This window comes from Acanthochromis polyacanthus, chromosome 6 (genome assembly GCF_021347895.1).
Source record: "Acanthochromis polyacanthus isolate Apoly-LR-REF ecotype Palm Island chromosome 6, KAUST_Apoly_ChrSc, whole genome shotgun sequence".
Taxonomy (NCBI): Eukaryota; Metazoa; Chordata; class Actinopteri; family Pomacentridae; genus Acanthochromis; species Acanthochromis polyacanthus.
The window spans coordinates 17223546-17248809 of record NC_067118.1 but is presented as its reverse complement, the minus strand read 5'-3'; the positions used below and the strand labels follow the sequence as shown (position 1 = coordinate 17248809).

Here is a 25264-nt window from a genome sequence, read left to right as displayed (position 1 = left end):
ACTATGAACCTCGAAGAACAGGTCCTGCCGGTTACTACAACTGCTGTTGGATTGGCATATAATGTTTTTATCATTGCAATAAAGCCTTCGCTGAAGCCCATATGTTGTAACACAGACCACAAATACCCCCACTCTAATCGATCAAATGCCTTCTCAGCGTCGAGAGAGACAATGACATTTGTATTAAATGATTTAGATGATGAGTCTAATATATAGAGTAACCGCCGCATATTATCGGAAGCTAGCCAATTCATAACCTTACAGCACTTTGCAACAGTGAGAAGAAAAAGTTCCCAGATGAACATTGATTCCTGGTTGTGTGTTTTCTCAGAGGAGGAATGTGTGAGTTCAGTGAACCTTGTCCCTGGCGACTGTGTGATCATCCCTCAGGAAGGTCTGCTGCTGCCCTGTGATGCCGCCCTGCTGGCTGGGGAGTGTCTTGTTAATGAGAGCATGCTCACAGGTAACAGAAGGGCTGTAGGCGATTTATGTTTTTGAACTTCAGCTGTAGGATTAGTTGCTCCTCTTTGTGTTAATGACACTTTTAGAACTCATGGAATAACTAATAAGATTTTTTTTAACAATCTTGACAAGCAAGTGTGCAGTCTTTTACTTTTTCTAAGAGTTGCTGCAATTTTCACCCTTTTTTATTAGGATTTTACTTAAAAACACTTGCTTAATCAGAATGGCATCATATTTCATACTGTTACTGCGATTAGAGTTACAAATTGGCCCTCAAAGTGATTTTCCAGATAACTGCAAATTGGTGGTAGTTCTTCAAAGGATTCTATGTTTAGTTTATGCCCCTTTGGTATGTGTCGGGTCCTAGCCTTTCATTTTTTGCCCTTCAGTAAGGATGGTTCATGAGATAGTACGGACATAGATAATTTTCACGTCATCTGGCAAACTACTTACAATCTTTACAAAATTTGGCGTTGTTGGCCAAAACTACGGTGTGTCTTGCTGCATTTATTTTAGTCTGTGGCACCAACTTCTTTTACATTTTCCAATGAAGAATCAGTGTCTTAATCAATTCCTTATCGTTCCTGGATCCAGGTGAAAGTGTTCCAGTGCTAAAAACTCCACTGCCAGCGAGTGAGGGGAAGTACAGCTCAGACACTGAGCGCAGACACACCCTTTTCTGTGGTACCCAACTCATTCAGGCCAAAGGGGGAATGCCAGGAGGTGGCGGTGCTGTTGCTGTGGTCACAAACACTGGTGAGGAGAGAAAATGATGCTCATGTATGAAGATGACAGTATAGGTACAGTGCTGAGGAAAAGTATTTGCCAGATAACTTTTATTTTTGCATATTTATCACATTGTACATATCAGATCATCATACTAATTTTAATATACTGTAAGTTATAGATAACCCAAGAAAACACAGCATGCCGTTTTTAAATGATGATTTAATTTATTAAAGGAAAAATGCTGTCCAGCACTACTTGGCCCTTATGTGAAAAATTTACCACTCAGTTGCCAGTCTACCAAAGGACCAAATCCATTTGGCAGTTGGGTTTAGGGATTCCTGCCAGGCTAGTTGAATCTAAACATCACTAAATAGAATCTGTCTGGCACTGTGAAGTAGCTAAAAGGTCTCAAAAAGCAGCACATGATGCCAAGTTCTAAAGAGATTCCAGACCCAATGCAAAACAGAGTCACTGACATTTATCAGTTAGAAAAGTGTTACACAGTCATGGTTACTTTTTCACAGAGATGATGTAGGCATTCAGTAAATCTTCAATAAATCATCATTTTAAATTGGCATTTTGTGTTTTGCGGGTTATCTGTATAATCTTCAATAAATGTTAATATTAGTTTGACGATGTGGGACATTTAAGTGTAAGAAATGTGCAAAAATAGCAGACATCAGGATCAAATACTTTTTCACAGCACTGTTTCTGTAAAAAAGTTATCCATCCTGTTCACTGTAAATTAGTTACGTCACTAGGACAAATAATCAATCCTATTTTTAGCACTTGGCATTTCATCTACCTAATCTGTCCATTTATATGAGAACTGTTTATCTGTGCCGTGATTATCCTTTATTCTAGTTGTTTTTTCATCTTTGTTTCTGTATTGTTGGAGTCTCCATGTTTGTTACATCTGTCTAGCTGGTTATCGCTTGGTGTTTTAGTCAGATGCCAGCTGACTGACGTATTATGTGGTGTTCATATGCAAGGTAAAGGTAAACCCTGCAGAGTTTCTGACCACTAGTAGTTCTATGGAGCAGTGTTTTTTGAGTGACTCCCCCAAACAGGACACAATACATATTTCTGCCAATGATTTCACATTTTTTCACCGACTTATTTCATATAAACATAGACATAAATCCTTCAAACTGTTACAAAATGTAAATGGTAAAGAAATGCATTCAACATGTTTGTTAGGCCTTAGATGCAAAATGTTGCATTTTGAAGGGAAACACTGAGGGTAAACAGAAACTTTGCTTATAAGAAAACTGCACAGGGCAACTTTAAGAGATTATGTTTGGTCTCCAAGTCAAGCCTGTTCTGCTGCTTACATTTCATTCACAGGGTTTTTCACAGCCAAAGGAAGTCTGGTCAGCTCCATTTTGTACCCTCCTCCAATCAACTTCCGCTTTTACCAAGATTCTCTCAAGTTCCTGCTCATTCTGGGTTGTATTGGTAAGAGCTTTAGCAGTGACCTGACTAGAGTGTACAGAGAAGCTAATGCCTCTTTTAACCAATAATCAGTCTGTTTTTTCTGATATTTTCCTTCTCCCGTCAGCTCTCATTGGCGCCATTTACATTTTTGTGACCCTCATCAGAACCGACGTAAGTGCAAGCAGCAGTGTAAAGACAAAATGTTTCCTGGCGTCTTTACTTGTCATACAACATTGAATAAAGTACCAACACTGATCTGTTGGTTGTGTGTTCAGGTGACCTGGCTGGAGCTGATTATTCGAAGCCTGGATATTATAACTGTTGCAGTGCCTCCTGCATTGCCAGCTGCCATCACCACTGGGACTATCTACGCCCAGCGACGGTTGAAGAGCCAGGGCATCTTCTGCATCAGTCCACGTCGCATAAACATCTGTGGCAAGCTGTCAGTCTTCTGCTTTGACAAGGTAAGGGGGCAACCTATCAACACGCCTTTACTGTGTGCATGGAGATGTTTTTTGGCTATTTTACATCCTACTGTTGCCTTCAATCAGAGTACATTTCATTCTTTCTAGACAGGAACCTTGACTGAGGAGGGTCTGGATGTGTGGGGAGTGATGGAGGGGGGAACTGCTGGTTTCTCAGAGTTGGTCCCAGAGCCCAGACTCCTGCTGCCAGGACCCATGCTCTCTGGCCTGGCCTGCTGTCACACTGTTACACTGCTGCAAGGAAAGCCCCTCGGAGACCCTTTGGAGCTCAAGATGGTCGAGTCCACTGGTTGGGTATGTTAACATGAAGCTCATTTTATTTATTTCGGGATGCACTTGATCTTTTTTTGTGATAGTACAGATGTAAAATGTACATTTACGACCTCGCTTACAAAAGCCTTTAATAAAAGAAGCCACATTTCTCACAGTAAACTTTATCCTAATGCACTGACATGCCATGGACACATTTTAATAAGAAACACAACAGTTAAAGGTGAAAACTCACTTATACTTAATACTTACACACTTATCTTCAGCTCACACTTCAAAAATTGTCTATTTGCAATATTCCATTGGTATTGCTATTTCGATGCAATCTCACATTTTGTGTGATTGATGCTGTTATCATTAAGACTGAAGGTTTTTTTATTCTTATTTTAAATGTGAGGACTTTAAAGTTTGCTTGCATTTTTTTTTAAGAATGTTTAATTTTAATTTTCCAGACCCTCCAGGAACCAGAGGGAGATGGGAATGTGCTGAATGCAGAGTTTGGAGGCCACAAAGTTTTGGCTGTTATGAGACCTCCTACAGGAATTGTGAGTGTCCCTCACACTTATATATGTTGATCAATAGGACTGTAACACTCTTGGACAGTAATCAGTCTTTCTATTTCTCATTTTGGTGCTGTATTGTCACAACTTATTCATACTACCAGGGTCTCAGAGTTATTTAAAGCAGCTCTTTTGTACCTCTCTTCTGTGGTAAATGTTCACCAACTAGCAGAAATATAGAAAAGCGCAGCTGTATATGTGAGAAAACAGCAGCTCAGTAGAGTAACGTCTTTATTATCATCTCTCTGTATTCACTGTGTCCCTACTATGTTTTCTGGAAACAGTGAAAACTGAGCTTTAAGACAAAGTCAATATTCTCTGGAGTTGTTCTCATTGTTTTGTTTAATTTTGCTGAAAGTCCACAAGGGAGGCGGTGGCCATTGTTCAGAGGTTTCCATTCTCATCAGCCCTCCAGAGGATGAGTGTGGTGACAGTGGCTCATGGGGGAAGCTCAGCTCTCGCTTTCATGAAAGGATCCCCAGAGATGGTGGCTAGCCTCTGTCGAGTTGAAACAGGTCAGAGACTTGATATGAATCATAACTAAAGCTTTAACCTTCTAAACCCTCAAAACTACCAGGTTTGAAAGGCATGTAATTTAAAAAATAAAGAAAAACACCAAAATGATGCCATTTATCGCCCAGAAGCGGTTAAAACAAAAAGGAAGCATCATCAGATTTTTATTGTTCTGATGGTCTGAGCCATTCTACCAGTCATGTGGCAAAAATTTAGGGACTTTTCAGCAAAGATGCAGAACTATATTCTAGTAAAAAATGACCACAACACCCACAAGCTGCTTAGAATTGAGAGGGTTAAAGAAGATCTACCCTTAGATATGTTTTTAATGATCAAATCTATGTGTCACAGTCATTTATTTTTTAAGCATGTATCTGCTCTACAGCAATTCTAGGAGTTTGGAATTATAGCTGTTTTTTTTTAACATAAATTTACCAAAACCACTTTCTTTCACTACATCTACATCTCTTACATGACACTGACATGAAACTGGATGCTTTGTTTTGACAGTGCCAGCGCAGTTCTCCAGAAAATTGCGTACCTTCTCCAGTGAAGGCCTCAGGGTTCTTGCATTGGCCTATAAACCGGTAGACGTGAACTCTGACTTGAGGACTATTGAACGGTGAGAGCACAGTCTGTATTTCTGACTCATTAGTGGCGCCCAAACTCCTCATGAGCTCTTTGATTAAGTTCTAATAATTAGCTCTGAGTGTTCACAGCTGTGTGTCCGTCCACAGAGGGGAAGTGGAGAGAGACATGCAGTTCCTTGGCTTGCTGATGATGAAGAACCTGGTAAAGCCTGAGAGTGCAAAAGTTATTAACATCCTGAAATTGGCACACATTCGCACCATCATGGTCACTGGTGAGAAATATTCTGCATTCACCACGTCTAATTATTCTTTGCAGTTAAAGCAGAATGTTGATTATTATTAAGCCCTCTGTCATGTCAAATCTTGTTTTGTCCTTGTTCACATAGGGGACAATGTTTTAACAGCAGTTAATGTAGCAAAGACCTGTGGGATGGTGGGATCTGATGAGAAGGTGATATTTGTCACTGCAACCCCCCACACTGCCCAGTCCACGGCCTCCCTGAGGTTCGGCCTGGAGGACGGAGGGACCACTGACACACAAAGCTCCACAGAGGTCATCACTCGGGTTGGTCTTGCTGAGATACAACCCTGCATTGTGCTCCTCCTCAGTGTGTAGTCTGGAGTGGACCTGAATGTTTGTTAGAAATCTAGGGAAAAGAGAATCATTGTTCAGTTTGGCCGTCACCATGATTGTACTGCTGTTATAAAAATCAGCAGAATGACCTTCATCATGTGTCAAATGGAGTAGAAATCATGATTTTTTTTTTTCCAAGAAGCCATGCTCTGTGTCAACACTGATGTGGTTTGATTGGAAAAAATATTCCTCCTTATCTGTGTATCTCAAGCTGTGCTACAATAAGATACATTTTACTCATATCCAAGCATTTGAATGTCTTTATTAAGTGTGTGTGTGTGTGTGTGTGTGTGTGTGTGTGTGTGTGTGTGTGTGTGTGTGTGTGTGTGTGTGTGTGTGTGTATACTTGTTTCTGCTATACAGGTGGGGACTTTGACCTGACTATTTGCTATAAAGGTGGGGACTTGTCTTACGGTGGGGACCTAAAATGAGGTCCCCACGGGTGGCAACACCGTTTTCTTGGCCATATTGTTGTTAATAAAAAATGTAAAAGTGCAAAAACGTTTGTTTAGGGTTAGGCATTGATTTGGTGATGGTTAAGGTTAGGGTTAGGGTAAGGGTGAGGAGTTAGATATGAATGGGAGTCAATGGTAAGTCCCCACCGGTATAGAAAAACAAACATGTGTGTGTGTGTGTGTGTGGCAGGATTTTGCTAATTGGTTGTGTTGTACTTAATTATTTGAGCAGGAATTACGTTGGCAGTGTAACAGTAGAGATATATTTCAACTTGGATGAATTTCAGTTGTTGTTATTGATGTTTGTCCCTCTGCTCTCAGGGTCTGTATCAGGGTGGCTTTGGCTATCACTTGGCTATTAATGGAAAGTCCTTTGCTGCCCTATGTGATTACTTCCCTGAGTATCTTCCAAAGGTAATTTACACTGTGTAATGCCAGCAGCAATGTTCTGACAAGGACCATGTTAGCACACCACTGACTTGATATCCTGTCATTGCAGGTTTTAATGCGAGCCACCATTTTTGCACGCATGGCGCCTGACCAGAAAACCCAGCTGGTGAAGGAGCTGCAGAAACTGAAGTAAGTAAAAAAATTTGTTTGGATACAAAAGAGGAAAGAAACTACGGAAGAACAGAAATAATGAGTTGGAATATACTGAAGGAAAGCACTGAGAATTAGGGGGAATCAAGCACCCATCCTAGTCATTTTAATGTCAACAAACTATGCTGTGTCTGTTGAATGTTACTGAGCAAAAAATAATATTACTTTCTCATCAGTCATCAGAGTGAAAAAGTCTGTCACCAGGGTATATTGTACTTGCAGAATTCATAAAATGTTGTACCAAAAGTTAACCCTGGGATCTTGTTTTTCTTGTCACATTTTTACTCACTGTGGGCTAATTTTTCCATTTTACCTCTATAGAAACAGCACAGCCATGACTAGAAGTACTGATAACTAACCTGTCTAAATGGCCTTCTGTGGAGCATGACAAACTTATAAAGCAAAAAGTTATTTTTAAAAAAATTCTGAATGGAAAGTTTAATTTCATTTATTTTACCAAAATTCATATCCCCTAGTAGTAAGCTTATCTCACCATTTTCAGTCCCTCCAGGTTTTATAATACTGGCAATAAACTGTGACTCTGCATACTATAGATATTGAAATGGTGACATTTTAATTTGTTTCCACACTTGTCTCCTGTCTACTCAGTGTAAACACAACTTGAGTTTCAGCAAAGTCCAGCCAAAAAGTTTAAAACTTTTGTCGTGTGAGTGTTGGTCAGCATAGTCATTTTCTTGTTGACGCTGAGGAGTGCAGATTCTTTCATGTTTTTCTCAGTACCTGGATCAAAGGCGTGTTGTTTTGGTGACATTCCGTATGAAATATGTATAATAATTATTTTGATTAAATATCACAGTTTTAAGCTTTTCCAACATGACAGCACATCACAAATGTGTAGGTCAAGGAATCACTGGAAAGTTGAAAATCTAATTATTCTTTCTGTTTTTACAGTTTCTGGGTCTGATAAATAGTCTAGTTTTTGTGATATACACTGCCTCTAAAAAGTATTCACCCCCTTTCAAAGTTTCACCCTTTTGTCGCTTTTATACATAAAATCATGGTCAATATATTTTGGCTTTTTTTAAACAAGAATTTGAACAAAAAACCCTCTTTATTATCAAAGTGAAAACTAATTTTTTACAAAATCATGTAAATTAATTAAAAAGATAAAGTAAATGATTGCATAAATATTCACCCCCTTCAGGTCAGTATTTAGTAGATGTTTCAGAGTGTTAAGGCCGTCCCATTGCGGCAGGATAAATGCATTATCGGGGTCAAATATTTATCATTTTTATCATTCATATGAATTACCAGTGGTTACTATGTAACTTTCACTACAACAGCAATTATTAGTCAAACCCTCGTTCTACGTCTGCAGCTACCGAGTGGGCATGTGTGGAGACGGGGCCAATGACTGTGGGGCCCTGAGAGCTTCTGATGCTGGAGTTTCACTGTCTGAAGCTGAGGCTTCCGTTGCCTCACCTTTCACTTCCAAGACTGAAAACATCAGCTGTGTGCCGCTGCTTATCAGGTGAGGAAGAAGGAGACATTAAAGTCTAAGCGACAGAAAATCAGTGTAAATATAGATAATGTCTTTGAAAACCCACCAAACCTGAAATGTTTGTGGCATAGTCTTCAGGAAAAAAATAACACTTTTCTTCCTCCTTTTCTGTGCAGAGAGGGCCGGTGTTCTCTGGTCACCTCCTTCAGTCTCTTTAGGTACATGGCAATGTACAGCCTCATTCAGTACTGGTCTGTCCTCATTCTCTGCACAGTGAGTATGAGTGGGGGAGGTCATTACACGCTTACCTTTAGAGTAGTCATTTTTCTGTGGTGCATCACTGGTGGATGAGCTTCAACGTGTTGCTGCCATACATTCATGTTTCTGTTTGGTCACCTTTTAAACTGGATGCTGTGAAACTCCAACATGTTCAACATTAAATAAGTATTCATAGGACTATGTTATCTAGAATACAGAACTTAACCAACAATTAGAAAATTAGTCAGACAGGATTGTTTTAACAGCAAATTATTAATGTTATTAACTATTCATTCTCATATCTCATTTCAAAATGCTGTACAGCCACTTAGCTCCTGTTAGTTAGGAAGAAACACTCTAATTATTGTGACTAAACCAACTACATGCTACTGTTATAAACAAATACAGACACAGAATCTTTGCTTATCTAGCTTTCAACCTTAACTTCACAAGGCTGCTTATCACACTTGCCTTGCAAACAAATTTCTCTGGATAGTTTCTGAGCATCAAAGGGATGAGCTGGTGTTCGCAGTGTAACCTCACTCCTGTCAGCTACGACACCCACAGAAGGAAATATGGTCTTTTTTCTTTACCTTCCCAACGTTATTTTTACTCTTAGGACGACATTTATAGTATACAACAGAAGTGAGTACATTGCTGTTCAGTATCCCTGAAATGTTAGATGATTCCAAACTGAATCGTCTCTCAACAGCTGAATTATTTTGAGAGAACAGTAGAGTAGATTTATCTTACATCTGATCAACAATCGCAAGCAAATTCTTTTGAAAGACTATCTTGAAAATACAGGCCCCCAAGCAGAAACTCATTAGAACAAAAAATACTTTGTATTTATGATAGCATCTAAGGGATTTTGCACTCACCTCTGTTATATACCAGAACAGTGATAATGCTAACAAATACTATAAAAAGTTAGCTCTACTGATATGTAGAAATTAACAGTGTCCCAAAAGCACAAGATCTTATGTAGCATTAGTAGAAAATTTAGTAAAGTATTGCTACATGAAGTCCCAAAGATGTTGAGCTGACTTATTCCTAATTATAGCCTATATCATATCTATTACAAGTTTCCAAATTGAATAATTGATGTGCTAAATACATGTTGTCGATGTGTGTGTCCAGCTGAAGACCAGCATGGCTGACCTGCAGTACCTATTTTGTGACTTGATACTGGTGACAGCGCTGGCCCTCGTGATGGGAAAAGGGGGCCCTAGTGAGGAGCTGCACCCCTGCAGACCTCCAGCCACTCTGCTGGCCCTGCCTGTCCTAGGCAGCCTCTTCATCCACACCTGCATGACCGTTCTTGGCCAGCTGGCTGCACTCTTTATCACAACCTCACAGGACTGGTCAGTACAAAGACACAAGTGCCAGAACGGAAACATTTTAAAGGTCCCATATTGTTCCCCAAGTCTCACATGTCTCTTTGTGTCAGTAATTGACAGTGCAGAGCAGCACAGATGAGCACATGGCAGCTCACACAGACATAAATGAATATGTCGAACAAAGGCTGTCTTTCGCCCATACTTTTTCTCTCTGACTTATAGTTTTGCAGTTATAAAAAGTATTTTAGTTGTGCAGAGCAACAGCTCTGAAGTGACTGCTGTATGACATGTAGTCTTAATGGGCTAGAATATATGTACATAACAGCTTTATTAGAGATTCAGCTGTGTTAAAATACAGTATAAATTATATAAATGAATGACAGCAGCTGCGTTTAAGTTGAACTGAGGCACGCAAAAACACAGTAACCTAACAAGCCCTTGTTTGTTGGTTTCAAATTGGTGTTAAATTTTCCACCATCTCTGAATGTCCCTCAGTGTTGCAGTTTCCAGAGAGCTCCGACCTGTAGGCATGTGATCAGAACACGTGTTAACGTCAGCCACATTAGCCCCACAATGCACTGGAAGTTTTCTATTGCTGTAGGCCTATTACCATCAAGCATAAAAGTAACCCTTGCATCTTTAGTTCCTCAGATTCTGGGAGTGCATGAAGACTGTTGTGTTTATGCTTGCAGGCAGCAGCAGAACATTTGGTGAACTTTGCTCTTGGTTGAAGCATTTTAGAGTTTAGCAGAAGCAGCTCCAGAAAGCAAACAAACCCGGTGGACTGTGAGGCAGTCACTCTGAATGGCTCACCTGGAAGCAGCGGGCCAGAGGGCCACATGCAAGTTTTTAGGTCGACAGCTATGTAGAAACCAAATAAAAATATGACTGGCCTGTAAAGCTAGGAGGCTGTGTAGTTGAGATGGGGCTTGAGGGATGTCTTCAGTAAGCATGTTCATCTCTTAGCATCTTTTATTTTACATCTCAAGACATGAAAACACAACAAAAATTGATTCTCACCATATGGGTCCTTTAATACCGATTTCTGTATACACAAAACAAATCCAATGTCTCTGATTTAGGTCTACACATCATTCACTTTATCTTGTGTTTTTAGGTATGTTCCACTCAATTCAACAGTGTTTGGAGCAGACAATCTGCCCAACATGGAGGACGCCAGTGTGTTTGACTTGTCAGGTTTCCAGTACATCATCATGGCTGTGGTGGTCACCAAGGGCTACCCCCACAAGAAACCTCTCTACCACAATTGTGAGTCATTAAAATGTCCAGGGATGGTGATTTGAAAATCAAAGGAAGTGTGTGTTTAGACCCACGCTGATAAATCAGCCATTCATTATTACCATAGTCATTAAATGTAGCATTACAGTAAACCTTGTCAAACACGGAGGACTCAGAAGTGATTTTTTTTTTTCCCCCTTTCAGTTGTTTTTCTCTTCGTGCTCTTCATCTACTTTGCCCTGATGACTTGGCTGGTGTTGTATCCTGGACCTTTCTTTTGCCGAATACTTCAACTGTACAACATCACGGATATGGGTTTTAAAATGCTGCTCGTTGGTGTAGCCGCTCTCAATTTCCTCATTTGTTTTATTGCCGAGGTCAGTGATGATATAAAGCCTTCATATACCCTCTTTAGACAATGCTTATCTACAATACCATTAACAGAAGCACTTAATTATCATTTCCAACAACAGTTAGATAAAACCCATTACAGTGGGACCAGTAATGGTTTATAATATTCTCCTTTGTGAAGAAATAAGCTATGGTCATCTTGAGTTCATGTCTGTGCCAAAGAACTTCAGAGGTTAACATGTTCATGGTGGAAAAAGTATTTAAAAGTAAATTGTCCAACCTCTATGGTATGCTCAGTGTGTTTAAGAGACTCTTTTCCAAATTATTGCTGCTCAATCCTTCACGTTTTATACAGTATGCACAGATTATGTGCTGGAGCTCATGTAGTTTGTGTGTCTGTTCTCAAACTTATTTTTTTTATGTGTCTATACAAATTCTTAATGTTTTAGTAACGCAAAATTTTCCAGTATGACGTCAAAATTTTGGCTATAAAGAAAGGCTTTTGTCCATCTTTTATGTCCTTTTGTTTTTCTCCAGTTGCTGATAGACTTGGGGGTTTTGAACTGCCTTCGATTGCTGCGTGGACAGCGTCCATCCAAGAAACTCTACAAACGCTTGAACGTCCGTCTGTCTGACTCTGCATCATGGCCGCCCCTTAATCAAACTCTTTCCCCAACATCCCACACAGTCTGCATGAGCTAGCATTCACCTGAGCCCAACAATGCTGTGGATGTACTACAAAGTGAGGTTGGTGGGTTAGCGACATATGCAGAGCTTAGAGTCAAGAGTTTTCAATGTCGCCACGGTGGCTCTTTTTGAACCTGATAGCTCACGATGACCACTGATGAGGAAGCTGCATGGCTAACCTGCTCTGGAGGAGGTTTAAGTTCAGAGTTTGGGATATAAATTGGCTTTAAGAAAGTGTGTGCATTGCTACCTGTTCCTCTTGACTTCAGAATGCCATCAGCCCATCCCTCTTATGAGAGCCTGCAGCAGAAACCATGGATTAACAAAGAAAGATAACCACTATAATGACACGTTACTTCTTATTGGGGGTTTAGATTTTGTTGAAGCAGTAAACTTGAAGCCTAGCTCTGACAAACTTGCTTCATAGTACATCCCTACAAGTTACATCTTCAACTTGACTAGCAATGCAATGTTTACTTAATGTAATAAAAAATATTTTTATGTAAACTGCAGTGTGTTTTTGAAGACACTGATGTTCTCTTTAAAGTTGGAGTGTACTGTTAATTTGTAAAGGTGCCTGCTGAAGCTGGAAGCATTGGAGGTTGGCCATCTGTCACAGTCTTATAAATGCATTATGTCTGGAAGGCCTGCGGGAAATTCCTTCAAATTTGGCAAAAGCATTATTTTGAGTAGAGGATCAACAGATTACAATTTGGTAGCCAAAATGAGTGATCTCACAAAACACATTCTTGGCCACAACTCAAGATTTCATACTATACTTATGGTAATGTCTAACTGGATATATAGATCAATAAAAAAAAGTCAAGTCTGGACTGACATGGAAATAGTCTGCACCTTGACTGGTTGGTGAAAGCATACAATAATTGTAGTTTAATGCACATGAAATCACATTTTTTGCAAATCATTTTTATTAAATCAGTATTTACAGGCAGTTTGTTTGCACTCTGAACTCGGAGAAACCTGACTCTCCTGCTCTGCCACTTGACTTCTCGAACTAAAATCTCTTACAGTCTTGTGAATTCTCTCTCAAACATTTTTCAGTTTCTTGAACTACATTAATAAAGTCAACAACCAGGAAGTAAGGATGTGATACGGGAGGCACAAGCTGAATTCAACCATTACAATAAAGTTTGTATTGATAATGTTGCACCAATGAATATGGCTTTATCGAGATCTCCTCACTGCGCAAATAACAGTGAAAAACTGAACATCTGGGCACAAGGGTCCTGGAGAGCCACTTAGTCGACTCTTCTCTGGTTCACATCCAAATGTGTCTACACACTCCACTGTTGCATCAGTGACTGAACAACCACACCAGGATGTTTTTTCTGTTCTTAATGTGACCAAGATGCAAACAATTGAGACAAAACAAACAAAAACATCTGGCATTCATTCGTCTTGGGACATGGGCATCATTTCAGTTACATTTCTCTCTATGGAGCACAGTTTCTAAGTGCTAACCCAGGCTTAAATACGGACATTAGCTGTTTGCGCAATCAAACCTGAAGGAAAAATACAATCTTGGTTCATTTCATTCATTCAGTCTCGTTCACTTGCACCTGAGTTCCAATGTGCTGTACCTCAGAGAACGACATGAAGAAACAAGCACACCGCTGAAGAGGTGGAGAAACAACGGAGAGGCTTGTGAAGTACAGCAGTAAATTCATTCTACCTTCTGACCCTCCTTTGAGTTGCTGCCAGCACCACCTTCAGATAATAGTGCCATTTTAGGTTGGTTTTGAAAAAGGGATTTTGGTTCATTTCAATTAAAAATACTGCTTTGCGCTGACATTGCTGCTATCTTATAGAAAAAATACAGAAAAAGCTACTTATCTCCTTTTTTTGCTTTTACTTTTAAATAGAAATTTAGTGACAGTCAAAGGAAGACAGCTCAAAAGCTTCATTGTAAAACAAAAGACAAACTGTAAACAGAACTTACCGGATAAACAACTTGACACACATGACCCCCCACCCCCAGTTTTTAAAAACAAATGGCAATTTACATAGTAGGGGTGCACTGATAACTCCAACTGCTCAGTTTAGGACTCAGCATCAGGGGTGTGCTTAATGCAAAACACCACAAGCTGAGTCCAGGGCATCAGTTTAAACCATATCAAGCAATTTATTATTTTACCACCTGACAAAGGTGGAATAATGCGTTTCCCATTTCATAAAAACTCCAGACGTGATGCATATTTCTAAAAATCTCATTAATAAATACAGATTCTGGGTGGTGTGCCGATTATATGAAGTACTTCTACCTGTATGTGTTAGATATCAGAGCATCCCTAGTATTCATGAAGACAAGCAAGAAAAACAAAAAAAATTGTGAGCCAAAATCTGAAAAATTAAAAACACTGAAGTGAAGTCTTGTATTATTGCTGGGAAGAAGCTGCTGCTGCACAAGTACCAGCTCTTCTCATTTTGATATGGCCCCTCATTTCTGCTCCACTCAGAGCTGTCCTTTGCTCAAGTCTTTGCTTCTGCCCTTCAGGCTTCCTTGAATGGAGGCATGAGGGACCAAAGGAGGACAGATGGAGACGAGGGGCTTCTCTTAAAGGGGATCATCACAGTGAGTCCAGAGGATGTCCATAATCACAGTGCCAAACAGTGGGGATAGAAGAGAGCACATTTCCATTTCACTTCCGACTGGAGTTCTTCGCTCGCTGGTAGTTCCACACCAACTGTGAGTGGGAAGAGGAGGCCAGTGATGCGGCCAGACTCACAGCCCATCTGATATAGAGGAACTGAAGGAAGGAAGTTTCAAGAATACAGTAATGCGTTTGCTCTCAGGTGGCCCTTGATCTCTCTCCCCTCGATGGCCAGTTGAGGCCCCCTTATCTGTGCTGTCGGAACCCTTGGGTGCCGTCTGGGCCGGCTGGCTGCCGGACAGTGTGATTGTTTGATCTGGTGTCCTCTGAAGGCAATGTAGAGTTATTGCGCCCTGGCCTGGTAGAAAAAGAACAGGAATAACTCAGACAGCAGCCTTTTCCATATCCCAGCTGCCAGACAGAAACTGCTCACAACTCTTTGCCAGCTGGCAAGTTTTAGCAGCAGTTCTTGTTTTCAATTGATGTTTCTCTCTTGAACCGTCCTAATTACTGGATCTCTGCAGCCTCACATCAGACATCTTGCAACATATGATTTTAGTTAGTCTTCCCTTTTGTCTTTAAGGAAGTTAATTTCAAAACTGAATGCAAGTGAAAATTTTAACATATTAAAAGTGGTTTCATAGTGGTAACGTTTACAAGTGTTTTGCTTCTAATTCAAGACCGTAGTCATACAGATGTTAGCATTGAGCAAAACAAATTTTACATTAAGAATCAAATTGAACCATAAATAAAAATCACTGCTGTTTCAGAATAAGAGAAACATGGTACTATGCTTTAGAAATAAACACATTTAAACTATCAACAACAGAAATGTTAATGACTGGAAACGGGGTGATTGGAGAGACCCTCAAATAATGCCAACACTAATATTCAGTGTGAAGCGCAACATTAAATAAAGCAGCAAGGCTTTAGATGGTTCTGAGTAAACTCTGTGTGAGTAAACGGTATATTTGATGCTTACCTGTCAGTGTTGGGCTTGTCCTGAGGGATCTCCTCTGGGCAGGCACTGCCCAGTATTCTCTTCCTGGCCTCAGCATACTCTGCTTCTCGCTGGGCCAGAGATTTGACCTGTGGTGTAGGCCTGTTCTGATTTAAAGGTGTTCCCAGGGACCCGTTGCTTGCAGGCCGCTTCAAAATGCGTATCTGAGGTGGGGGTGCTGCTGGTAAAGAGTCGTCCTGTATCACCATGGTCGTCTTCAGCAGAGATCGTGGAGAATTACTGGATTCCCTAAATGCAAAACAAGACTCGGTCTTTCATACATCCACTGACTACATTTTTTCCTGCTTCTCAGCAAAGTTAAATACATAGTACAACATGCCAGTTTCTGCATTGTAAGGATCTTCTCCACTTTCTGATTCACCTGTAACAAACTGAAGAGTACTGCCCATATGATGAACTGAAAACAGGGCAGCACGACATATTTCACCAGTGACACTTCAGTGTGGCCAATCGTCACACTGCAGGAAGTGTAAGGTGAAGTAAAGCAATTTACCTCAAACACATCATGCTGCAACTTCTTTTGCTTCTTCACGCAATAAAAAAAGTTTGCGTGGTTTTCTTCTCTATGACATGACTGACTTCAACGTAAGGGTTCTTGGATGTATCATGATTTTGGTGTTCCGCATTACTGGTGTATAAAATGCTCCACTCATCAAAAACAGTCCATGTAGATACAATCACTTGGTAAATATTTAATTAGAAACCCTTATTACACTTTTTTCCAACACAATTTTTCATCACTCACCTGCTCTGTCGTGACTGTGTGGAGATTAGAGGTTTCTCTGTGCACAGCTACGTAGTTTGCTTCCACTACAGCAGTGTTATGCAATCGTTGCTACAACATTAGATTACAAGACTAATTTGTTTGGTCACTTAAATCACCACCACGAAGCTCTGTAGGAGTGCAAATTCATACCTGAATGTCATCCAATGCTAAAATAAAATTGAAAAATTCTACATGAATCGATATGAGTATAGTTCTAAATGATCTGGAATCAAAGGGAGTCCTCACTGTAACTTCGCAGCATTTAAAACATTATTTTAATTTACTTAAATCGCCCTGATGTTGCAGAACAGTAGAAAATCTCTTTCAAGTAGACTTATTCAGTTCAGCTGATGAACAGTCTTGTATTTTTTGATATTGCACAATGTCAGATAAACGAAATATGGCAATGCCAGTGTTTTGTTCCTAATGTCGTGTAGTCTAAACTGAAAATTGATCTTTCAAAATCTGCAAAATGTGTGTTTCAATAGAATTCAGACCAAATATAAATAACAGTCCTTACTTTTCTTTCTGGCTGATCCGTAGCTTCTCTTCTAACCGTTTTTCCATTTCCTGAGAGGAAAGGAGTGCAAACAAATATTCATGTAAGCACACAACATTGTCAGATTGATTTTGGAAGGAAGAGGTGCTGCAGGTAGTGCATGGGAGAGTGGATGGAAAGCAGGATTCAGTTACAAGCTATTTATACATGGCTAGGGCAGCTGCCAAGTAATAACAGAGTGACTGCTCATCTAGCCAACATTAGCCGGCTGATGCTGCCAGAGAAAACTGAATCTAAGGTTGGCTGAGACACTGACGATCTGCTGGTTCAGCCTGACGAGCTGCTGACGTTTGGCTTCTCAGAACCACGTTCTTAACGTCATCAGCCAAACTACCGTGACGAAAGCTGGCTAATGTCAACTGAATGTTACCGGCTGACCAGTTTGGCAACATAACTGGTTCGCAACCAACTAACTAGTTGACAACATGGCCGAAACTGTTGTCGAACAACAACATGGCCCTGTAAACTACGGAAAACCCAAGCAACTCCACAAATCAAACACTGAGACCAGTTTATGCCAGGTTCCGTTGAAATTGAACATCAATGTAGTGGTACACATTTTACAAACTGTCACTTCACAACAGAGATATTTGCACCTTCTTAAACTAATCTCACAAAATGCTCCGGGCTTTGTCGCGGAGAAGAGTCAATGTTTAGGATGACATTTATAAAGGTAAGTTGTTAGCTTCAATAAAAACGCCCTAAATTGAATACAAGATACAGACCAGTAGTGAAATGGGCTTTCGTTGTCCTGTACAGCCACGTACATTTAACAACAAGCAAAACATCACAAAATTGACACATTTTCTGTGTGCGCCTGCAGTGAAGAGCTAACTTAGCATCGCGTTAGCCAGCCTCACCTAAACCTTAGCATTTGAACTGGAACTCTTGTTCCTTGGGTTTAGCTCGCGTCTTGTAGCCATGTCCGTTAGCTGCCTATCGTTAGCTAAATATTGAGCATATTACCGCTGGTTAATGCGAAATTATTTTCAAATAGCTAGCGTCAACTAGTAACTGAAGTCCGTGTTTAGCCCGACTCGCTGGCTAGCTAAGGCTACTTGACGACAGCGCGACAAGTTTCTTGAAGCTAACGTTAGCTTTAGCTACATTGTTGGCACGAGGAACAGCCGTTAACATGGAGCAGCCTTACAAGAACTTCCAAAATCAGCCTCGTTCATATCAACAGTCAGCCAATATGATAATCGTCTTCAGCTGAAGCTACATGGAGTCTTTCATTATTTACCCCACTATCGGCAGCGTCCTCCCAACTTTCAGCGACCTCCTCATCCATGTTTCATTTTGCTCAGACACGCTGTGGATTTGGCTGGACGGAGCTCCGGGTCCGCCCCTCGGCTGTCTGCACACTGTGACGACAGGCTGACGGAATTCCCCAGAGCCCCTCCACGGAGTTCAGCAGGAACGGGCCACAATGTATTTACTTCTAAACCGCAATCACTAAACAGTTGCTCCGGTGAAGTCACTGCAGAGTCCAGCCTGATTCATGGGTAACATAGACATACACATAAATTATAAAATATAAACATACATATACATGACTGTTCAAAAGTTTGGGGTCACTTAGAAATGTCCTGAAAGAAAACGGATTTTCCTCAATGAAAATAACATTAAATATATCAGAAATACAGTCTAGACATTGTTAATATGGTAAATGACTGTTCTAGCTGGAAACGGCTGATTTTTAATGAAATATCTACATAGGGGTACAGAGGAACATTTCCAGCAACTATCACTCCTGTGTTCTAATGCTACATTGTGTTCGCTAATGGTGCTGAAAGGCTACTTGATGATTAGAAAACTCTTGTGCAATTATGTTAGCACATGAATAAAAGTGTGAGTTTTCAGGGAAAACATGAAATTGCCAGAGTGACCCCAAACTTTTGAACGGTAGTGTGAATTGTAAATGTGTGTTGAATTGAAATGTCTCGCCCCAAATGTTACTAACATAGAATAAAATACAAAATAAGCAATCTCTGTGTAGATTAACCATGCATTCTTCAGGTGTCTTGTATCAGCAAAGGTTTAGATATTTTCCTTAAAATCACAGTCAGCCAGTCGGTGGGATTCCATCTTTACCACCATGAATATAAAGCAGATCTGGATCCAGATAAAGATTAAAACCATCAAAACTATTTGAGAGATTTGAACAATGCTGGAAGAGGTATGCACTCTTTAGGTGCTTTCTTTGGATGTTTTTCTTGAACACCATTTATAGATGTTCACGTTATGTACCATCCTTCACACTTTCTGAACTGTCACACAAACTCAGATTTCCACCGTTGATCCCTGTGCCAAGTCTGAACCGCCAATCTGTTTTTTCTCTTCTTTTCCATGTAGAGCGATGATGGACTTACCCCATTAGCCTCCATGGCCAGGAGAGTTCTGCTTTACCGAATCAGAAGCAGGTCGCCAATAGACAATGCAAAGTATCAGCCCATATTCACAGTTACCACATTTACTTTACATACTTTTATGTTGTAACTAAGTTAAACTACTTTGTACAGTAAACAAGTACACTTCTAAGGTGCTTGTGATTCACTTGAGTAATTTAATTTTATGCTACTTTCTACTTGAGCTACAGTGTACTTCGAGGGGAAATGTTGTACTTTTTTACTTATACACTTACTTTTTTATTTGTCTGACAATTTAGAAATAATTAAGACCTTAAAACACTTTCATGATACAACGAATGACTTAAAAATATGACAAATAGCTATACAGGAAATTAAGCCACCTGGCAGTATATGACATAATGCTGTTAATGTGTTAATGTCACAGTAATAATGATCCAGTAGTATAACATATTATTAGAACACAGATGGAGCCCATTTTAGTGTGTAAATAAAAAGGAATATTTTTATGATATGTACGTATACATTTTGCTGATTACTTCATGCAGTTGGAATGTATGACTATTGCTTGTAAGCAAGTATTTTTAAATCATTATATTTGTTCTTTTACCTAAGTAAAAGATCTGAGAACTACTTACACCACAACATATTTTATATTGTATTTTCCAGCTGATAAAATGCATTTCATAACAGCTATATGCATCATGTATAAAGTTTATCTTGTATTATTGAGATTCCTAGTGGCTTCTATTCTTGTGTCTTAAAATCTTAAAACCTTAAAATTTAAATTTTAAAATTTGCTTATTTTTAGGGGGCGGCATGGATCAGTGGGTAGAGTGGCCGTCTTGCAACCGAAGGGTTGCCGGTTCGATCCTCGCCCCGTCGTGTTCGAGGTGTCCCTGAGCAAGACACCTAACCCCGAATTGCTCCTGATAGGGTCGTGGTTAGCGCCTTGCATGGCAGCTTCCGCCATCAGTGTGTGAATGGGTGAATGTGATGTATCATGTAAAGCGCTTTGGGTACTTTGCAGGTATAGTAAAGCGCTATATAAATACAGACCACTTACCATTTAAAATGACACCAGGGTCACATATGCAGACATTTCATTACAATACCTTGTCACATCTACAGGATAGTGTTTCTGATCCAATAACACTCTGTAGTTGCCTCAATCAATAACTGAAAAAGCTATGAAATTTATGTTCATATATTAATGTGAATTTTACTTTCTTACTTCAGATGACATGTTTGTAATTCAGATGGTGGAGGACTGAGGGTTGTGTAGTTTCAGCTGTGAAACTTTTCCTGTTCACGAGGTAAATCATATAAGCGATGAAAAACAAATCTTACTGGATTATGTCCTTCATGTGATGGAGTCAGTAATTTTACATTAGGGCAAACAACTTCTCATTCTTAACTTTTTGTTTGTTTTTAAAGAAATCTGCTTTAGGTTGACAGATATGCTTCATATCATCAATATACATCTGGGAGTCATTTCATCATGTGCAGTGAACTAAATAAAGAAATGTCTGTTCTGAAGCAAGTGGAATCTCTGCAGGGTTTGGAGATGTCTGAAGATATGAATAATTTATAAGTAGATGAAACACCGAGAGATTTTACTGATGATTTTACTGTTTATTTCACATTTGAATGTATTTCATCAGAGGCATGGGGTATGCTCAACAAAATATGGAATATAAATATATTGACGTGTGTTGATGCTATTCATGAAATATTTAATAATCCTTGAAACAGTTATCTCTTGACTTGAATTTAGGATGAAATATGAATTTGAACAAATTCATATTTGCTGATGTGTACACTGTGTGTTTGTAACGCCCTGGGTTGATCTCACACCAAGCCACAGACACAGGAGATCCAACATGTTTGAACCAGAGTCAACACAAACACACAAAAACTTCTAGTTTAAGCAAGTTGGTGCCAAGTTGCACAATACTACAATGTTTCTATTCAAATGATTTAATTTTAGTCTTAGAGTTTCCACATTTTCTGATCTTTCCTCAGCATTAAAATGTGGACATACAACCAAAGTTAATGGTAATGTTAGCCACAGAAGCCGTGCAATGGGCAGATACTAATTCCTACTATTGTGGTAACCTCACCATCAATGTCACCACATCCTTATCATAAAACATCTGTAAGGTCTTCAGTTGCTCAGATGCTCAGATGCCAATTATAGAGTATTTGCTGTGCTTTACTTGCAAACAAGAATAGCTAAAAGCAGCTTATTTGGAATTTCAGAGACAAAATCTGTTTGCCCAGACTTTCCATTTCCTTTCAAAATTTCCTTGTAAATTCAGTTTGTGTGAAGCAGTTTGAACTGCAGCTGAGCGGTTAATAATCCACCTCACCAGTGAACTAATATTGTCTACATTGTAGATTAATACTGAATACATCAAAACTGTAAAAGAACACATATGAAATTATGTAGATTCTTTAAAGTAGCCCCATTGTCTGTACATCTGGGTTTGATATCAGAAGATAAATATGAGATCATCATTTCAGCTTTTATTTCCAGGTATTTACATTTGGATCTGATACGCAACTTGGAAAATAGGATATTTTAATTGAACCGACTCCTTTTTCACGTGAGCAAAAGTATTGGACTACACTGCTATTGTATATTTTATATACTACAATATTGTGTTAGTGGCTGCACAGTGGAGTAGTGGTTAGCACTCTAGCCTTTCAGCAAGAAGATCCCTGGTTCAAATCCCAGGGTGGGCCTGGGATCTTTCTGCATGGAGTTTGCATGTTCTCCCTGTGCATGCATGGATTTTCTCCCGGCACTCCGGCTTCCTCCCACAGTCCAAAACTATGCTGAGGTTAATTGGTCACTCTAAATCGTAGGTGTGAATGTGTGTGTGATTGTCTGTATATGTAGCCCTGCGACAGCCTGGTGACCTGTCCAGGGTGTCCCCTGCCTTTGCCCGAGTCAGCTGGGATAGGCTCCAGCACCCCACGCGACCCTAGTGATGATAAAGCGGTGTATAGAGAATGGATGGAATATTGTGTTAAGAAAAAAATGTGTTTCATATGGTGGTTACATGATGTGGGAAGACAGATCGTCATCCATTAAATACAAGAAAAATAATGGACGAAGCAGTTTTCCAGAGTTTAGAAACTGATGTCACTATATTAAATAATTCTTCCATTTGTCTCATAGAATATCTCCTGAGTGGGTTTTCAGATATCAGTTGCATATATCTTTCTTGTGTTTGGCTAGAAATATTATAATGCTATTGCTCTTTTCAATTCATTTGACTCTGTAGCCATGCAACATTGCAACACTGCAGTTTTAGTAAAATTATGGAGCTTCATCAGACCTTTTACTTAACTTCAATTTTTATACTTAAGATATTTCATATTTTTATTAAAATATTGAATCTCACAAAATAAACACTTCATTTCATTCATTCATTTCATTTATTCTTTTATTTGAATGGGACAGTGCATATTAATGAACATACAACGATGTAAATATGCCAGATTTAGCTCAAAGCTAATTTCCATCTGTTGTCCCATGGGGTAAAAGACATACCACACAGTTAACTTCCATATCAATCATGGATTTCTCCATCCATCCAACCATTAGCTATACCGCTTAATCCTCTGTAGTGTCAGAGAGAGACAGACAACCAAACACAACACAAATTCACACCTACGGACAATCTCAGCATGTTTTTGAACTCTGAAAGGAAGCCAGAGAACCCGGTGAAAACCCACAGGGAGAACATGCAAGGTCCACACAGAAAGATCCCAGGCCCAGGCCATGATGCAAAATAGGGATCTTCTATGAATTTCTCTACAGAAATGAAAATATTTCTTAAACATAGTTGAATTGAATTACCATTGCCATAAAAAATATAACATAGTGATATGGAATTTGTAGTTTTTTAAAGAAAATCTCAAAGCTCTTGGATTTCCTGACTGGGCTCCACCATCAGCACCGATGGACGTAGTATCCTGTCACATATCCGATGACGAAAACGAGCACCGCACCAACTACAGCTGCTGCTGCCTTCACTAGTATTCCTGTGGTGCCAGTACAAGCTCTGTCGTAGATCCTGTGGATGTGACAGAAAGAGAGGCAGAGTCTTGACTGTATTTATCACATTTTCTCTTTGGTTTGACTATAAAGGTCTTATGACTACTGTAGCATTCAAACAGTATTCTAGATAAAGGCACATTTTTAAGGCAGTATTAATCTTTTTCAACCCTGTTAATATTTCACTTTTCCATGCATTCCTCAGTATGGATTTACTTCCTATATCTTTCTACAAGTCTATGGCTTTACTCCTGTGTAGCAGAAAGAAATATAAATAATATATGCATCGTTATGTAAGACATCATTTCATCTCACCTCTGCCTAGTAGACTGTGAAGCCTCGACATTCATGTTGATGTTATCTTCGTTCCAGCGATCATACTGTACGTTGCCAGTGCCAGTGGGCTCCACGTTGGACATTTTTTTCCGTTTCTGTACTTGATTCACTCACTACAAGTATCTGTAAAGCATATTAAGGCATTTTGACAGCAGTCAAACACAAAAAAAGCTAATTTAACATAATATTGTTATGTATTGTTGATATGATAATTAAAGTTTATTTATTTATTTATTTAGAGTTTATTTAATAGAGACCAGTGTATACAATAAACATGTATAACACTATAACATTTATAGCCAGAGCTAATTCGCAAAGTTAACTCACTGTCCTTTGACTACTTTGTTAAAATCATCATGCTCTATATAAGTGCTATAACAATATGGATGTAATGCATTACAGTCCTGTTATTGTCCCCTAAAACAAAATTCAGTTCATATTTGTACACGGATATAAAACTTGCGCTCACCTGTATTGTCTGAAACAATCTCCAGTCTTCTTACAAAGCTCTGCTCCCCAACGCTTTTAAATCCCCGACTGAAACAGTGAACTATGCTCCTACTTAGTTAAACCTTTGCCATATTTCCTGTCATAAATTCAATGGCTGTTATCTAGCTCTTGTATTTTTCCTTGTTATATGACTCTTTCTCAGTGATAAATCCGAGTTCAAGCCCTGTATAGTTTGCTAGTTTTGCCTCCGGTTTGGTTTTTTTCATAACATCCTGTGCAGGTAGTGAAATGCAATGTAATACATGTATTGAAGATGTTCAGGAGACTCCACCGTGCATGAAAACCCATCCATCTACTATCTTAACACGGCTTAATCCTCATTAGGGTCGCAGGGAGCCTGAAGTCTATCCCAGCTGATTTAGGGTGAAGGCAGGGGACAACCTGGACAGGTCACTAGTCTACCCAATCACACTTGCATTCACACTTATGGACAATTTAGAGTTAACAGTTAACCTCAGCATGTTAACTGGGGATCTTCTAGCTGCCCTGCATGAAAACCTTTGATTAAATTTAACTAGCTCATGTCATAAATTCACTGGTTATAATCTAGCTCTTGAGTTTTCCCTAATTATATGACTCTTTCTCAGTGATAAAGCCCCATTCAAGCCCTGTAAGATTTGCTAGCCTCCGGTTTCATAACATCCTCTGCAGATAGTGGAATGCAATGCAATACATGTGTTGGAGATGTTCAGGGACTCCACTGCGCATGAAAGCCTTTGGTAATATTTAACACCACTTTTATTATTGTTCCTTGACTGTACTCTCAAGGATAAACATTCAGCTCTGGGTGTCCTGAATTAACAGCAACTTCTTGTGTTTGTAGATGTAAGGAAATCCAGCAATCTCAAGTTCTCACTTTAGAACAGTCCTGACCTCTAACCTATACTACATGCAGAAAACTCATATTAAATTTGGTTTCCGTATGTTCAGACCAATTCAACGAGCACAAA

The 25264-nt window shown here is 39.5% G+C and overlaps 2 protein-coding genes and 1 long non-coding RNA gene across 5 annotated transcripts in view; 2 read left to right on the top strand and 1 right to left on the bottom strand.

The window, feature by feature from the left end:
• atp13a2 (ATPase cation transporting 13A2) overlaps positions 1-12579 on the top strand; it is a 72249-nt gene extending 59670 nt beyond the window's left edge. For 2 of the 3 annotated variants that reach the window (XM_051949331.1, XM_051949333.1), the window contains exons 11-29: positions 332-463; positions 1057-1218; positions 2539-2649; positions 2753-2799; positions 2904-3092; positions 3201-3407; positions 3836-3928; positions 4302-4458; positions 4967-5078; positions 5194-5318; positions 5433-5611; positions 6457-6549; positions 6635-6714; positions 8075-8227; positions 8374-8470; positions 9596-9819; positions 10913-11064; positions 11239-11411; positions 11923-12579. In XM_051949331.1, the coding sequence (XP_051805291.1) occupies positions 332-463; positions 1057-1218; positions 2539-2649; positions 2753-2799; positions 2904-3092; positions 3201-3407; positions 3836-3928; positions 4302-4458; positions 4967-5078; positions 5194-5318; positions 5433-5611; positions 6457-6549; positions 6635-6714; positions 8075-8227; positions 8374-8470; positions 9596-9819; positions 10913-11064; positions 11239-11411; positions 11923-12087 (2651 nt within the window). In that variant the 3' untranslated portion in view covers positions 12088-12579. The remainder of the gene's footprint in view (positions 1-331; positions 464-1056; positions 1219-2538; positions 2650-2752; positions 2800-2903; positions 3093-3200; positions 3408-3835; positions 3929-4301; positions 4459-4966; positions 5079-5193; positions 5319-5432; positions 5612-6456; positions 6550-6634; positions 6715-8074; positions 8228-8373; positions 8471-9595; positions 9820-10912; positions 11065-11238; positions 11412-11922) is intronic. The other variant, XM_051949332.1, reaches the window with a different exon arrangement.
• Positions 12580-12978: 399 nt separating this feature from the next.
• On the bottom strand, positions 12979-18414 carry szrd1 (SUZ RNA binding domain containing 1). Its single transcript, XM_022215288.2, has 4 exons — positions 18274-18414; positions 16992-17041; positions 15667-15933; positions 12979-15042 (listed from the first exon to the last, which is right to left on the bottom strand). The coding sequence occupies exons 1-4, from the start codon at positions 18319-18321 to the stop codon at positions 14931-14933; spliced, it is 477 nt and encodes a 158-aa protein (XP_022070980.1). The 5' UTR covers positions 18322-18414; the 3' UTR covers positions 12979-14930.
• On the top strand, positions 18412-20133 carry LOC127534362 (uncharacterized). The gene is made up of 2 exons (XR_007942466.1): positions 18412-18535; positions 19386-20133. It is a non-coding gene; the product is annotated as an uncharacterized LOC127534362 (long non-coding RNA).
• The last annotated feature ends 5131 nt before the right edge of the window (positions 20134-25264 follow it).